Source organism: Papaver somniferum, unplaced genomic scaffold (assembly GCF_003573695.1).
Source record: "Papaver somniferum cultivar HN1 unplaced genomic scaffold, ASM357369v1 unplaced-scaffold_131, whole genome shotgun sequence".
Lineage (NCBI taxonomy): Eukaryota > Viridiplantae > Streptophyta > Magnoliopsida > Ranunculales > Papaveraceae > Papaver > Papaver somniferum.
The window spans coordinates 4,338,100-4,354,383 of NW_020622270.1; the positions used below are offsets into that span (position 1 = coordinate 4,338,100).

The 16,284-nt window shown below is 36.8% G+C and overlaps 1 protein-coding gene across 1 annotated transcript; it reads left to right on the forward strand.

The window, feature by feature from the left end:
* The first annotated feature begins 714 nt into the window (after positions 1 to 714).
* LOC113332451 (BTB/POZ and MATH domain-containing protein 3-like) lies at positions 715 to 5,201 on the forward strand. Its single transcript, XM_026578988.1, has 5 exons — positions 715 to 1,106; positions 1,556 to 1,904; positions 1,975 to 2,251; positions 2,374 to 2,456; positions 5,055 to 5,201. Exons 1-5 carry the CDS (start codon positions 715 to 717, stop codon positions 5,199 to 5,201), a joined length of 1,248 nt encoding a protein of 415 aa, XP_026434773.1.
* The last annotated feature ends 11,083 nt before the right edge of the window (positions 5,202 to 16,284 follow it).

A 16,284-nucleotide genomic window follows, 5' to 3' on the forward strand; every position in this document is an offset into this window, starting at 1 on the left:
ACAAGAAGTATATTGCTGCATCCAATCTTTATTGCTACAGCAAGAAATTATGTTTTTTTGCCACACTTTTTTCATATTCTTGCTACAGTTGTGTGGCAAAAATTTCATCTTGCAGCAATAAATTATAGCTTTTAGCTACAGCTGAAAAGTAGTGTGACTAGAAATTTACTTTTGCAACACCTATATTTAAGGTGTGGCAAAATATAGTGTAGCAATGGTTAGACTTTCTTATAGTGAGTGCCACCCACAAAATCAAGTAAGTTGGAATTAGGAGACATAGTAACTTTGGACGAAATCACCCCACCAGATTCTGATCTTGTCGTTTGTTGCGTAATGTTTCTTTAGAAAAATTATACGTGACATAATGCAGCCTAGAAATTCGGCTCCCTTGAGGCCCGCTGGTAATTAAGCCTAGCACACCAATTACGACTTCATCAAATCTTAAAGTCGGGCTTTTGCTAGATTCAACCTTAAACTCAAATTTCTAGCACGATCCACTTGGATCGTTGGATCAACTAACCTCAAGTGTAGAGAATCCAGCCTCAAAATTAAAATCAAATCCAGCCCGCTGATGAGCATTAAATTCTAAATTAGGGCTAGAATTTCTTAGTAGTTTGAAGCTGTATTTTTTCTTTTTTTACTATAAAAGGAGGATCCTCCTTTTACTATCCTTTTTCTTGGTTTCTACGTTGGCTTCAATATTACTCAAAGAACATGGCCCCAAAAAGACCGAGAGTTTCAGAGTCGCAATATTATACTGATGAAGAGATGTTGTCGTCCTCGTCACGGTGGATTTGTGAGACTGTGAAAGGTTGTCATGAGTTTAAGATCGAAGGATATTCTCAAGCAAAGGGAATAGGAGTTGGTAACTGCATGACTAGTAGCAAATTCAATGTTGGTGGTCATGACTGGGTTATAGTTTTCTATCCAGATGGACATACTGAAGCTACACAGGATTACATAGCCGTGTACCTTTGGTTAGTAAGCCCTGGAGAAGTCAGGGCAACGCTTGAATGTAAATTATTAGACCAAACCGGAAAAAGGAAACATGGTTATTATTCGATTACTAGATCTCTAAGAACGTTTAGTACAACAGAGGATGCCTGGTACGTACATGTTTTCCGATTCCTACGGTTATTGGAAATATTTTGAATCCTTTAGCTTTTATGGTTAACTCAAGATGTTTTTAAACTGAACTAGTAATTTCCTCCTTACAAAGCCTCTGTGCACAGAAGATTCGAGCTACGGCTTGTGCGCAGTGCAAGTTACCCCAATGATTAAAAAATAACTCGTTCAAATTAACTTTAGAACTAGTATTGGATTTGGAACTAGACAATAAAGTTTAGGTATGTGCCCGTGTTGGTATTATGTTGTAATAACAGTAATTTGAAACCTTTGAATTAGTGGAGAATCTGGAGATGGAGATATTCTGGACGCCCTATTTCTTTTAACTAATTGAATTTATTACCTAATTTATTGATACATATTTGTAAAGAACTCTTCTACCGTGAACGACCTAGTGCATAAATGACGTTTCTATATGAATTGATTTCAGGGGCTGGCCAGAATATATGAAGAGGTGGAAGTTGGAGACCTCAAGTTATCTCAGGGATGACTGTCTTAGCATTCATTTTACAGTCGGAGTACGGGAAACTCGTGTTGAAGACGTGGAACATTATGTTATTCCCGTACCTCCTTCAGATATGAGTCAGAAACTCAAGAGTTTGCTGGAATATGAAATTGGTTCTGACATTACTATTCAGGTTGGCAATGATTTATTCAAAGCCCATAAGTCAATTCTTGCAGCTCGATCTCCTGTATTTCGAGCTATGTTTTTTGGACTAGCGGGTAATCCAGACATGGAAATAGTAGCCATTGAAGATGTTGATCCCTTTGTTTTTAAGGTAAGGCTTATAACAATTCATGTATTAGATTCAGAAGTAAAGTCCTGCTAACTTACATGATGTGCTGCAGGCCATGTTGTTATTTTTGTACTCAGATGAATTTCCTGAAGCACGTGATGTTTCCGATTCAGATTCTGTTTGCACTTCAACTACAATTACGCCATATTTGTTAGCTGCGGCAGATCGTTTTGATCTTTCACGATTGAAACTCATGTGTGAGGCAAGGTTGTGTAAAGAAATATCTAAAAATAATGTCGCAACAACACTGGTTCTAGCAGACCAGTACCAATGCTTGCAACTGAAAACTGCCTGTCTAAACTTTGCAGCGAAACCGGAAAATGCCGGAGGTAAGTGTTACACTTCGACCTCTGAGAAAGTAATTAGTATGTTTCATGAAGAGTACAAGTGTGTATGTCCTATTTTGGGCTAAACATATATTTTTCTTACCAATTGAATGTTTTACTTGTAGATGTTATGAAGTCCGATGGGTTTGCAGATTTGGCGAAGAGTTCTTCCTCGCTGTTGATTGATCTTTTCAAGACTAGTGCGGCTGTAAATAAAAATTGAAGCATACTACTTTGTATGAAAGGAATGTCGAAAAAAATAACAACACCACCTACTGCAGGCTCCGGATCGTCTACACCAAAAACTCCTCCATGCTTACCATATTTCCTATATTGTACCGTGGTCCTCTTTTGTCGTTTTTATATCTTCCAGATGGTTTCCTTTGAAATTTTTATCCCTCATTAATTTTTGGTCTCATACTTTAATGAGTGTTTTTCTTTAAAATTTGTTTTTGAACCTTCAAGCTTCTGTGCAAAACTTATGTAGACCAATACATATCACCATTTGGCATAATATATTTATGGCAAAGATACGCTAAAATATTATTCTTGACCATAGCTTAAATATAGCTTCTCCATCAAAATGCCCAATCTCATCGATCAATTTAACCCAACCCTAAACTTGCAGAAACAATGTGGGAGTTCATTACCGATCATCCATGCTCTTATCGCGTCTAGCTCATTCTGTTGCAGCTGTTCCCGTCTTTGTTGCCGAGATGGAGCTGACTTCAAGTTTTGCTCTCAGACTCTGACCGGAGATACAGGAATTGCAGCAGCAGATAAGAATGGGCTTATGCTTATAATGGTTTCATTAACGCTCGAAAAATTTCATGATATTTCCAATGACATTACCTTTCTATGACATACCGTCACCGAATCTGTACTGAAAGAAAGGTTAATTTCTTGTCAAGAGAACTATGTCGATGCACATTTCTGGTCTCAAAGAATGTATGATTCTGCGGTTGCAAAGTCGTATTATGATATTTTGATTTTCTATTTGTTAAGAAGAGAAGGATGGTTTGCCGCTAGTGTTTGCGAGAATGGTTTTAAATTTGAACCTGTTCGTGCATCACCTTTAACAGCCAATTATGATCTGTTGGATCAACTAACCTCAAGTGTAGAGAAATCCAGCCACATAGTCAAAACCAAATCCAGACCAGCTGATTAGGATTAGAAATAACATTAAATTTTAAATTAGGAAACTGGAATACTCTTAGGAGTTTTTTTTTCCCTATAAAAGGAGGATCCATCTAAAGACTGCTCTTATATTGTTTTCACTGAATTTTCCTCCTATTACTGTCCTTTTCCTTGGTTTCTACGTCGGCTTCAATATTATCCAAAGAACATGGCCCAAAAAAGGCCTAGAGTTTCAGAGTCTAGTACTAATAAGGGCAACCAGATGTCGTCGTCGCCGTGGAGTTGTGAAACTGTGGAAGGTTGTCATGAGTTTAGGATAGAAGGATATTCTCAAGCAAAGGGAATAGGAGTTGGTACTACATAACTAGTGGCGAATTCAGTGTTGGTGGTCATGACTGGGTTATAACTTTCGGTCCAGCTGGCCATACTGAAGCTTGCCAGGATTACATAGCCGTGTTCCTAAACTTAGTAAGCCCTAGAGAAGTCAGGGCAGCGCATGAATTTAAATTACTGGACCAAACCGGAAGAGGGAAACATGGTAATGTTTGTCCAAGTCCTCCATCTCCAACAATATTTAAACCAGAAAGCCCCGCATCACTACAAAAAAGAAGGCCTCTAGGGACGGCCACTTTAAAAAAAAACGTCCCAAGAGGTTAGTTGCTGGGACACTCGGCTGTAGCCGTCCCTAGAGTTGATTATTTGGGACGTGCGACTCTGGCCGCCACTATTGGTCAACTAATGGGGACGTTTTATTTTCAGCCGTCCCAATAGATAGGATTTCAACGGTTGTGATTGAGTCATCAGTAATTTATTTATCTTATGCCTAAAAGCACAATATAACATTTTCCTTCTCTTTTTTTCTTGGTTATATCGTCGCTTCTTTCAGTTTATCTCTCTTCACTTTCTGCTGAAAAAACTTCTTCTCTTTCGTGATTTTTCCCCGTGTGATCTCAAATTCGTTCGCATTGAAGCACCAACAACAATTTCTAACTTAATTTTCAGGTTAAATTTCTTTCTCTTTCTCTTTCAATCTTACGTTGATTTGATTTTAGGGGTTGCGAATTATGTTTTCAAAATCTCTAAGTTAAAGATTTGAAATAATCTCAATAACCAATTGGTATTTCATTCCATTGGTATTATAAAACATGATTCAAAAGTGGGAATGTAGTTCATTCAAGTGACTACTAATACTAATTTAACCCTAGAAATCTCAATTGTTTTATTTTGTATTTTTGTTGTTTTTATTGGAATTATCTAGTGGGAAGAAATAATATAAGTGTGAATGGATTGTGTTAGCTAGTTTGAGCGAGCTGATGAGCTAATCAGATATTGGATACAAAACCAGAATAATCTCATAATGTCACTGATTTGTGTGTTTGTCATGTTATCCACAAATGTAATTGTGATTATTCCATGCCAATAGAATAGATTGTTTAATCGAGCATGTGTGCCTGAAAGGTCCAATTAAATGATCTTGGTCTTACTTTGATTGATTGATTATATTAACTGGCGCAATATATACGAAATCCTCTCTATAAAAGAGGTGGTAATTGATAGGGAAATTGACATTTGTTCCAATATACTAGAAGGCAACGTAGACTTAAAGGTTGGTGGTCATGATCATTTCATCTATGTACAGTACTCACTGATTTAAGGTGTGTTGTGCCAGGTGCATATTGCTGGTGTTGGCGATTGGGTTCATTTCATCGCAGGATCATTCTCTGGCTTGCATGCTCATAATCATCCCTCGCTATTAACTTATAAAGGTAATGAAATTGTTAAATTTGTAAAGTTTAGTGTAACTATCACCAAGTAATTCTTACTAATTCATGTCTGTCCTGCGTTCTTTTCCTCTTTCTGTTGGGTTTGTGGCATATGTGTGCGTGTGTGACTAGTGGTTTCCGTTAATTATAAGTTTTTTCCTTAGTCAGTTTGTGTAAAACCATGGATAAGAGCTGGGTTCACAAGGCTCGGTGGGGTAAAGAGTATGAAGATGGCGTGAGGCTATTCTTGGACCATGCATTCGAGAAAGGGGTTGTTACTGAAGATAGTAAAATAAAATGTCCTTGCAGAAAGTGCAATAATGTTAATTACAAAGTTAGAAGTGAAATTTTCAGTGACTTGATATTGCACGGTATGATGAGAAATTATACTACATGGTTTCATCATGGTGAGAGTTTAAGCTCAACGGTCTCATCAAGTATCGCACCACAGGATACATGTTTTGAGGTCAGAAATAACAATGATGAACGACCTGGGGATGACCTTTTTGGCATGTTGCGAGCTGTGTGTGGAATACCAATGCGTGATGATGAAGGTATGGATGATAGGGGTGACGGTGAAGGTATGGATGACGATGAAGATATGGATAATGGGGATGGAGGAGTGAGTGGTTTACCAAGTAATTGTACAACTTCTAGGTTTTATAAATTGCTCGAGGAGTCAAAGATACCATTGTATCCTGGCTGCGACAAAATGTCAATGATGTCTTTTCTTGTCCGATTTTGGAACTATAAATGTGTTGGCGGGATGTCTGAGAAGTCAGCCAAGGATATGCTTCAACTTATGAGGGATTCGTTTCCTGATAATTGTAATTTGCCAGAAAATTTCACACAGTGCAAGAAAGTACTTTCAGAGTTAGGATTGACTTACAATAAGATTGATGTGTGTCCGAATGACTGCATTCTTTATTATAAGGAGTACGCCAAACTTTCGAGATTGATTTACTTGGTCATCTGTTTCTGCTGAACAACACGTATACCTTTATACTTTTAAGTTTTCTTTCGGGTCATCTGTTTTTTGCATTTATAATTCAAATTGGCCTAACTTTCGAGATTAATTTACTTGTAGGATCGAATGGTGGAAATACACAACCAGGCTAACCAACCTGTATCTGGAGTCGTTTTAGGTGGACAAAATGATGCATTTGCGGCTGTAATGGGACCAGATAGGCGTGGTCGGGTCCGTTGCTTTGGAAGCACTGGGAAGCCGAAACAGTTTTGGGGCGAGTCATCATCATCAAGTAAAGTCGTTCAATTGAAAGAGGAAAATGCAATGCTCAAACGAAGGGTTGCAGAATTGGAGGCTCAAGTTGCAGTATTACCACCAAATCAGAACAACGAAGGACTCGAGGTATCGTACATCATTCACTTTTTTTTCTTGTACATGCAATTTCAGTCAATAGTGGAAATATTTTGGCAGAATGCAACTATTGATTGTTGCCATTTTTAATTGATATGATTAACCTTAGACTTAGTGGTTATTTAGGCATGTATGAGCTTCCGTGTTATCTAAGTCACTATCTCTTAGGCCACCTGACAAAAAATTAGGTTCTCAATTATGCCTTAAGCGTCATTGTTTAGGCTTCATGGTGGTCTCTAAGAACTGGGAAGTAAGTATTGAATATGTGGAGTGGCTTAGCAACATGTGCGTTGTGACTTAAAGTCAGCCTATGACCCTATGTCTTAAATTTACCTTAATGCTCTATGTTGTGTTAATTGACGAAAAGAACAGTCTCCATTAGAATCTCAGAACTGATTGTTGCCATTATGTATGTGTTGAGTTTTTTTTCTCTTTTCCTGGCTGAGAAGAATGTAACTACCGAGTATCTATGGAGTAGATTTCTGTTTGTTGCAGGAAATGTGACATGGAAAGGTGCAGGAAGGGTTAGTTGCTAGATTTTGACAGATGATAGACAAATGATAAAATAGCACTCAAACGCCGCATGCCGCTAATTGTAGTTAACAGATGAGACACCATTTACTGTAGAGATTATATGAACATCTAAACTTTTGCTTGTTTTTTGAGAATGGTTGGGTCTCTTTTGTAAACAAATAACTTGGTTTTTGAGTATCCATACAAAAAAAAATCTTCTATGAGTTTGTCTATGTTCTGTGGATGTATGGCATTCTAGTTGTCTTTAGTTTTATGATGTATGTCATCTAATCCTATGAGGGGATGGCATTCTGTAAATTAAAGCATAGGAACAGAGCTTCAATATTCAGATATTAGGTACGGTTTTTAAACCGTCCCCATTGTTCCAGTTTAATCTTGTTTTTCTAGCGGTTTAAAAACCGTCCCTAGAAGAATTAGTGGCGGCCAAAAAGAAACGTCCCTAGAAGATGGAGTCGTCCCTAGAAGTATTAGTGGCGGCCAAAAAAAAACGTCCCTAGAAGATGAAGCCGTCCCTAATAGTACTACTGACGGCCACTCAGAACCGTCCCTAGAAGGAAAATCCGTCCCTAGTAGTATTAGTGACGGTGGATATGGGGACGCAGCAACAAACGTCCCTAATAGCTTTTTGGGACAGCTTTCAAGTTCTTGGGACGTTTTTCTGACCGTCCCTAGAGACCTTCCGTTTTGTAGTGCATGGTACGTTTTGTAATTCCCATGGTTCTTGAATTTTGTTGAATGCTTTAGCTGTTTTACAGGTGATTCGAGCTGTTTGGAACCTCTTAATTTCGCGTTCTTTACACATTCAAATTGCATTACGGAGCCTCTTTATATCATCGATTCATAGGGGCTACGTGTTGTATGCAGTGCAAATTGGCCTGATGCAACTCATTCAAATGGTTGCTCAATCCTTTGAATTGCTAGAGATGGAGAATCAAACTGCTATTCTGGATTCCAAACTTAATTTTTACTATTTTACTCCTCATGCAATTCGTTGATAGATATTTGTTAAAATAGCTGTTCTGTTTAGGATGGCCTAGTGCATACACATGACGTTTTTTTTATGGATTAATTTCAGGGGATTTCCTCATTATATGATGAGGTCAGAGTTGGAGACCTCCAATTATCTCAAAGATGATTGTCTTGGCATTTATTGTCCAATCTCGGTAGTGCAAACTCGTGTCGAAACATTGCAGACTCGAGTTGAAGAGGGGAAACATTGTGTTATACCCGTACCTCCCATCAGATATGAGCCAGAAACATTGTGTTATACCCGTACCTCCATCAGATATGAGCCAGAAACTCAAGAGTTTGCTGGAATCTGGAATTGGTTCTGATATTACTATCCAGGTTGGCAGTGAATTCTTCAGAGTCCAAAGTATATTCTTGCAGCTCGATCTCCTGTATTTAGAAAACTGTTTTTTGGACTTGCGGATAATCCAGACATGGAAATAGTAGCTATTGAAGATGTTGACCCCCTTGTTTTTAAGGTAAGGCTTCTAACAATTCCTTTATGAGATTCATAAATAAAGTTGTGCTACCTTAAACATAATTAAATGATGTGTTGCAGGCCATGTTGTTATTTTTGTACTCAGATAAATTTCCTGAAGCATATGATCATCTCTCCGATTCAGATTCTCTTTGCACTTCAACTACAATTACACAACATCTGTTACGTACATCAGTTCGCTTTGATCTTGCCCAATTGAAACTCGTGTGCGAGGCAAAATTGTGTGAAGAAATAACTGCAAATAATGTGGCAACAACACTTGTCCTAGCAGACCAACACCAATGCTTGCAACTGAAAACTGCATGTCTAAACTTTGCAGCTAAACCGAAAAATGCGGGAGGTGAGTTCCATTTTGACCTTTGATAAAGTAATTATGTAGCTATGTATTTCAAGAGGAGTACCTAGTATGTTGTCTGTCCAGTTTTGGGTTAAACATGTATTTTTCTTACCCATTAAATGTTGAACGATTTTTTGGGGACCATGTTTTTTGTGGGATCATGGTTTTATTTTGGGTAAAGGTATTAGAAGTAATTCTAGGTCACCCCATATCTAGTTATTTATTTAATACCTAATCTACCCTCTTAATTAATTTTAGGTTATGATTAGTGAATGATTTAGTTAAAAGCAATTAGTGAGATTAAACTAAAAGATGGGTTTATTATTAGTTGAGTAGAATTATTGAGAGAATAGAGTTAGAGAAGATGAAGGAGAAAAACATGGAAAATAGATTTTTTTTTTCCAACTAAGTTTGAGTATTCAAATGATGAAAACTCATCTGATTCTTCATCTCCATCCTCTCCTAGAATATTTGTTAATCTTCAAAATGATCCGGATTTGAACTGGATTTTGAACAGTTCGGTTACTTTATATGAAGAACAAGTAACCGAACTCATCTGAAGCTGTAGTTCGGTTACTTTATATGAAGAACAAGTAACCGAACTCATCTGAAGCTGTAGTTCGGTTGCCCCGTGAGATGAACAAGTAACTGAACTCATCTGAAAGTGTAGTTCGGTTACTTGTTCCAAAAACGCAGGTTACCGAACTCTCTAATAATTTCTAGGAGTTACAGCGTTATGTTCGGTTGGTTGTCAACTAACCGAACTTTGGTGTACAAAGTTCGGTTGGTTCGCAAACTGCATGCACTTTTGATCTAACCGAACTTTACGTAATATAAGAGTATATAAGTTTACAAAGTGCGGTTCTTTCGCAAACTTGAACCTAACAGCTAACCAACCGAACTCTGGGTTCGGTTTCTGCGATAAAATTGTGAAGTTACCGAACTTAACAAACAAATTTTTTTTGAAGTTCCAGCGTTTATTGGCTAAGTTCGGTTACTTTGTAGTTTTAAAATTTTTTGCGAACAAACCGAACTCTATTGGCTAAGTTCGTTTATTTTGGAACTCAACATAGTGGCCACAACAACACAGTTCGGTTAGAGTGGACTTGTTTTTCTTTCGGTTCTAAGGGTGGAGTTCGGTTACTTTGTAATTTTAAATTTTTTTGCGAAACAACCGAACAGAGAGTTCGGTGACTTAGTTTTAAATCCAATAGAACCGAACTGTTCTTCGTGTTTTTCATTTTCAAGAAGTTCGGTTAGTAAACTAGGGTTTTTTGGAAAATCGACCTAACCTAACATGGCTCTGTAACTCCTATTGAAACCCTATTTTGATAATTTCTATTCTATTGAAGCAATCAAAATCAAATTAAAGTGAAGGATTTGTTGGAAAATACCTCCGGAGTGGTCCCATGGCAGAATCAGGTTGTGGCTGGCGTCTTTTATACTTGATAAAATTATTATGTAACCAAACTTAATTGTGATTGCATTGATGTTGTTACATTTCTTAAATAGGCGGTGGTGATGGTGGTGGGAGGAGGTGGTGGTGGTAATCGGTGGTTGGTGGTGGTGATAATCAGAGGTGGTGGTGGTGGTAATCGGCGGTGGTGGGTGGTGGTGGTAATCGGTGGTTGGTGGTGGTGATAATCGGAGGTGGTGGTGGGAGGAGGTGGTGGTTATTAGGTTGGTTTTAAATTAAATTAAGTTAAGGGTAGGTTAGTCATTTCAACGTTTTAGGACACCTCTTATCATTATAGGGAAGGTGGCCTAATAAAACCATGGTCCCCTAAAAAAAACCATGATCCCTAAAAAATCATTCTAAATGTTTTACTTGTAGAGGTTATGAAGTCCGATGAGTTTGCACATTTGGCGAAGAGTTTTCCCTTGCTATTGATAGATCTGTTCGAGACTAGTGAGATATTAAATAAAAATTGAAGCCTACTACATTGTATGAAAGGAATGTCGAAAACAACAACAGCAACAACACCTGCTGCAGGCTCCGAATCGTCTACACCAGAAACTCTTCCATTCCTACCATATTCCATATATTTTACTGCAGTCCTTCTCTTTTGTTGTTTTTATACCTTAGAGATTGTTTCCTAAATTTTTTATTCCTCATTCATTTTTAGCTTCCCTAATGAACCTTCAAGTTTCTCTTCTGTGTAAAACTTAGGTAAACCAACTGTCGTGATACCGTCTCAGACTCTCAGAGAAAATACACATCTCCACATCTCCATTTTTCATTTTCCCATTGATAGAACTGATGGGCTTATAACTGACAGTCGCCTTTGATTGAAAATTAAGTTGGCTTTGAGGTTGTTCGAAAGCTAAGCTCTAAGAGTAGGGAATCTCGTAACTGGATGACCACCATAGGCAACTCGCGGAAATACCAGTAAGCACCAAGAACAATCACTTTAACCAAAAGAAAAAAAAAATCAATAGGAACTTAAAAGAAATTTAAAAATCCTGCAATTTACAAGCCTTAGACAACTCCCAAGCCGATTTAACATTTTCCATGTAAGTAATTGTGAAAATTACAGGGAGACCTATTTTTCAGTTTTTCTCCACTGTGAAACCCACGCCCAGAAATCTTCAGGCGCGCACCCATTTTCTAGGTAAAAATTATGTTTTATCAATTATTTATAAAATTATGTTTTATCACACGCCAGCAAAATTTCTTCATCAATTCCTTCTCTTCTTCTTCTCTATTGTGAATTTCTTCTCGATTCTTAGGTTAAAGTCGTGAAGCTGTTGCGGCTGGTGGAGGAAATCGATGGAAAGAACCAGGGGTTGAGATGCTATGATGAATAATTAGTGAAGGGGATAAGTTTATGGTTTTGGGTTCAATTTCTAAGAAGTTTTGAAGCTCAGTTAGGGTTTATTGAATCTTTTGGAGCTGAGATTTTGTGTTGATTGCTACATGAAGTTGCAGATGAAAAGTTAGGGTTTGATGTTGAAGACTTGAATCAAATTGAGGAGGAAATGATGTTGCAATACTGATGGAAGAGATTGTACGAGAAGGAATCAAGTGTCTCCAGTTCATATACTGAATAATTAGGGCAAGAATCGAAATAGGTTTTCTTTGAATTCGATCTTGAGGTAATTTTGTTAGATAATAAAAGGTATTCAATTTGTTTGATTACTCTTAGGAAGTCGTAAATTCTGCTTAATATGTACTTTGAGGGGTGTCTTGCTGAAGCATTACTCATAGTATTTTTCATCATGGAGTGTTCAGATTCGAGACTCGCTGGTGATAACGTAGAGGTATGTTCATATTTCTTCTCTGTTGACACGAGTGCAATCTCAACTTCACCAAGTTCTGGAGTTCAATGATAGAATCAGGTAATCTAAAAACCGCCGAATGGGAAACTTCAATGATTCTTAGATTATAAAAAATTTAATTGTTTAGGTAATTCTACAAACTTCTTGCAATAAAAGATATCCAGTGTTAGCAATTTGTGGAGATTGGTAACCGAATCAGGAAGGGCTTTTATACCTGTATGTGAAAGATTGAGGTGCCTTAAGTTTTTCATCGATCCAATATCTTCAGGAAGCTTTGAAAGGGTGCTGCAATCGTGCAGTATCAGCGTCTGCAAATTGTAGAGACTACTGGCAGAATGATCATGTAATACATCAAGATTATGACATCTTAAGAGCTTAAGATATCTTAAATTTTTCAATCTGGAAATGGATGATGGTATGTTCGGAATTGATGAACCACTGATATATAATACACGCAAATTCCTAAATCCAAAAACACGTTCGATCTTGCTGCAGTCGCCTACTTCAATGGAAAAGATTGTGCGTAATTTATTTACATGACTGCCCGCGGCTGGAAATATTTCTGGCGCATCTTCATCAAATACTAAATGCAGACGTCGAACTTCAAAAATACGCATCACCTCCTCATCTTTTAATACGGAGTATTCGTCACCAGAAACAGTACGGGCAAGATGATGTACAAATTCATTCATCTTATACCTCTGAATATCGCCAAGCTTTTCTGTATTTTGAAATAATGAATGAGATAACAAAGTGTTAAAATATGCTGGATAGATCATGCATTTTCCTCGAATCTCTTTTATCTTTATATTTTTTTTTTTTGAAGCCTATACAGTAGTCAGCAATTGGAGGAGTCAACAATTGGAGGAGCTTACAGAAAAAGTGGGGGAGTGTAAGAGGTACATAATCGTTTCCCAATTTTGAATGGTGGTGACTATAGGAAGCATGTCAAGGAATTGGTGTTGCTGCCGGTAGAAACGGAAGACATGGGTCCGCCAAGGTGTTTTACTGAAATGCTTGTATGAGTTTTGGAAGTTGCAGAAACAGCGTGAAAAGGCAACAGAAATAGCGATTGAGGTGGTACTAGTTCTAGATGCGTGTGCGTGTGACGTGCATTTAAAAGAAAATGGAGGTGTGAATAGTGATGCATAACAGGTTTTGCATCTGCATAATTTGTTGCATAACTTGTTATGCATTCTCGAAATTCGTTGCATAACACGTTATGCAGCTATTTTTTTCTTAGTATTGAAACCAACAAAAAATAAGGTTACATATGCCATGCACCTATAATAATATCTACATAACATGTTATGCAGTCGTGAAAATTGATGCATAATCTGTTATGCATCCGAAAATATGACTGCATAATGCATTATGCATCGAGAAAATTGTTGCACAATCTTTTATGTATCGAGAAAATAGATGCATAACCTGATATGCATCTGTAAATATGGATGCATACTGCATTATGCATCAATTTTTTATGTACGCACTAAAATCAACCAAAACAATGATTACATAACTTGCTAAAGATGCATAACTTTGTTATTCAAATGCATAATTTGTTATGTAGTGGAGAAAATGGTTGCATAATTCGTTATGGTCTGCAGAATGTGTTATGCATATTTTTTGGTGGCTGCATAATAGTTATGTATCAAGTTTTCGAAAATTTTGCCTAAAATGATGATCACCTCCGATTTTTTCGTGAAAAACAAAAATTTGATATTCTTGTTTGTACTCGTTGGGCAGCTCTCTTAAAAGGATTTCCAACGATATAAAATTTGTAAAATTCTAAGGAGCGGATTTTTAGATATGTTATATCAAAGTTGCGTTGCCAATTATACCCCTGATGCATAACTCGTCATGCGGATGCATAATCCGTCATGTAGACATTTTTAATAATTTCATATAATTATGGGTGTCATAGAAATAATTATGGGTGTCACAGTACCTAAAATTAATTGTGGGCCTGACAATAAAAATATTACCTTTTTTTGGGCCTACGCTTAATTTTCCCAAAGTAATTACTAAGTAAGGCCATGAAACAAACTAGACCAACGGTATATTTTATCGTTCAAGCACAGCATGCGATCTTCACAAGATATTAAAGTTGCAGAATTCAGACCTTCATAAAGGACATACAATGTATCTACAGTTCAAGCATATAACAAAAAACTAGTCACTTGAACTCTTGGAGCCATTAGACTCAACTTTAGCGTTGTATTTACTGGACTTTAACCGAGCAAAAAAAAAAAGTAATGCGGACCGGGATTTTCCTCAAACTAAATTGCCCCCGACATAAATCTGGTACTTTCTCTTAAAGGGTGAGAATTTGATGTTTATATTACTGGAACTCGATGTTACCTGCTTATTTTATAAACAGGTGCACAGATGAGCCTTTCCCTTGAGTCAAGATGGCCTTTCCCTTGAGTCAAGATGGCTTCGATGAGCGCGGCAGGGAATTTCTACTCAAACTTAAGCTTCATATTTTCATTATATTTATTCATCTGCTAACAGGAGGTATACGTAGTCAACAAAGGGAATGGAGGAGTTAATACAAGATAAGGCACCAACTGTAATTAGGTGGTGGTGTGTACGGTGAGAAGAGAAATAAATGATAAGACTTTTATCTAATCACTATTCTATTTATACACTATTCTATCTAAACACTATTTTATGATTCAACATTCTCCCTCAAGGTGGTGCGTACATATCACATATGCCCAACTTGTTAAGAGAATCGTTAAATATAGTACAGTATAACTTCTTTAAAGTAATAATCGATCATATAATATTCTCGTTAAAATAATAAAATTTCCCGGCCCTGACTCGGACCCTTAGTGCTAAAATAATAAATTCGATAAAATCACAAAATAATACATTTCAAAAGTTCCCCTTAATGATTATTAGGTCCCAAATAATACATAAAATAAAAATGCTACCTAGAAAAATAAAAAATTAATTTCATACATATTAAACTTTCCCATAATATGATTTAACATTGGTTTGTTTTTCTTTAAAATTCAAATCAAGTTGTATTTCATCTCAAAAACTTATAATGCAATCAAAGTACCCAGGGCCACGTTGTTATATTGCAACAAGAAGTAATTTTGAAGTGTCATTAATACTTGGAGTGCTTGTATTTGTATTGCGATTAATTAATAATATAATACTTTTACAAAATTAGTGGATGTTTTACTTAACCTACAAGTATTATTTAACCTCCAAGCTAGGAATTACTTTTTAAAATAATTATATATATTATTTAACTGTAAAACAATAATTTATTATATTATGGATAGTATAATATTTCTTTAAAATATAATTTTTCTTGGTCCCAAGCCTATTATTTTATTATACTGTATTTGACACGGCCTTGGTTAACATATCGGCCAATTGTTTTGTAGTACGGACATATGGTACTTCAATTATGTTTTCTTCAAATTTTTCGTAGATAAAGTTCATATCAATCTCCACATGTTTTGTTCGATCATGTTGTATCGGATTCTCTGCGATTTTGATAGATGACTGGTTATCACAAAACAACTTCATTGGTTTTTCATGGGAAAAACCAAATTCCCCTATAAGTCTTTTCAACCATCACAATTCACAAATGCCTTTTACCATTGCTCTGTATTCTGCTTCAGCACTGGACAAAGAAACAACCTTTTGCTTCTTAGATTTCCAACTCACTAAATTACCTCCAACAAAGGCAAAATATCCCGATGTTGATCTTCTCCTGTCACCTTTGACTCCCCAATCCGAGTCAGTGTAACCAGAAATATCAAGATGTCCATGTTTTGAGAACATCAAACCTTTACCTGGTGCAGACTTCAGATATCTCAATATCCTTATGACTGCATCCATATGATGTTGACCCGGATTATATATAAATCTTCTTACGACACTAACAGCATAGGCAATATCAGGTCTTGTATGGGAAAGATAAATTAAGCGTCCAACTAACCTTTGATATTGGCCTTTGTCTGTTGGTATTTGGTCGGAACATTCTTCGAGACCATGGTTTTGTTCCATATGAGATCCAATCGGCTCACAATCAAGCGTACCAGTTACTTTTAGTAAGTCAATCACGTATTTTCA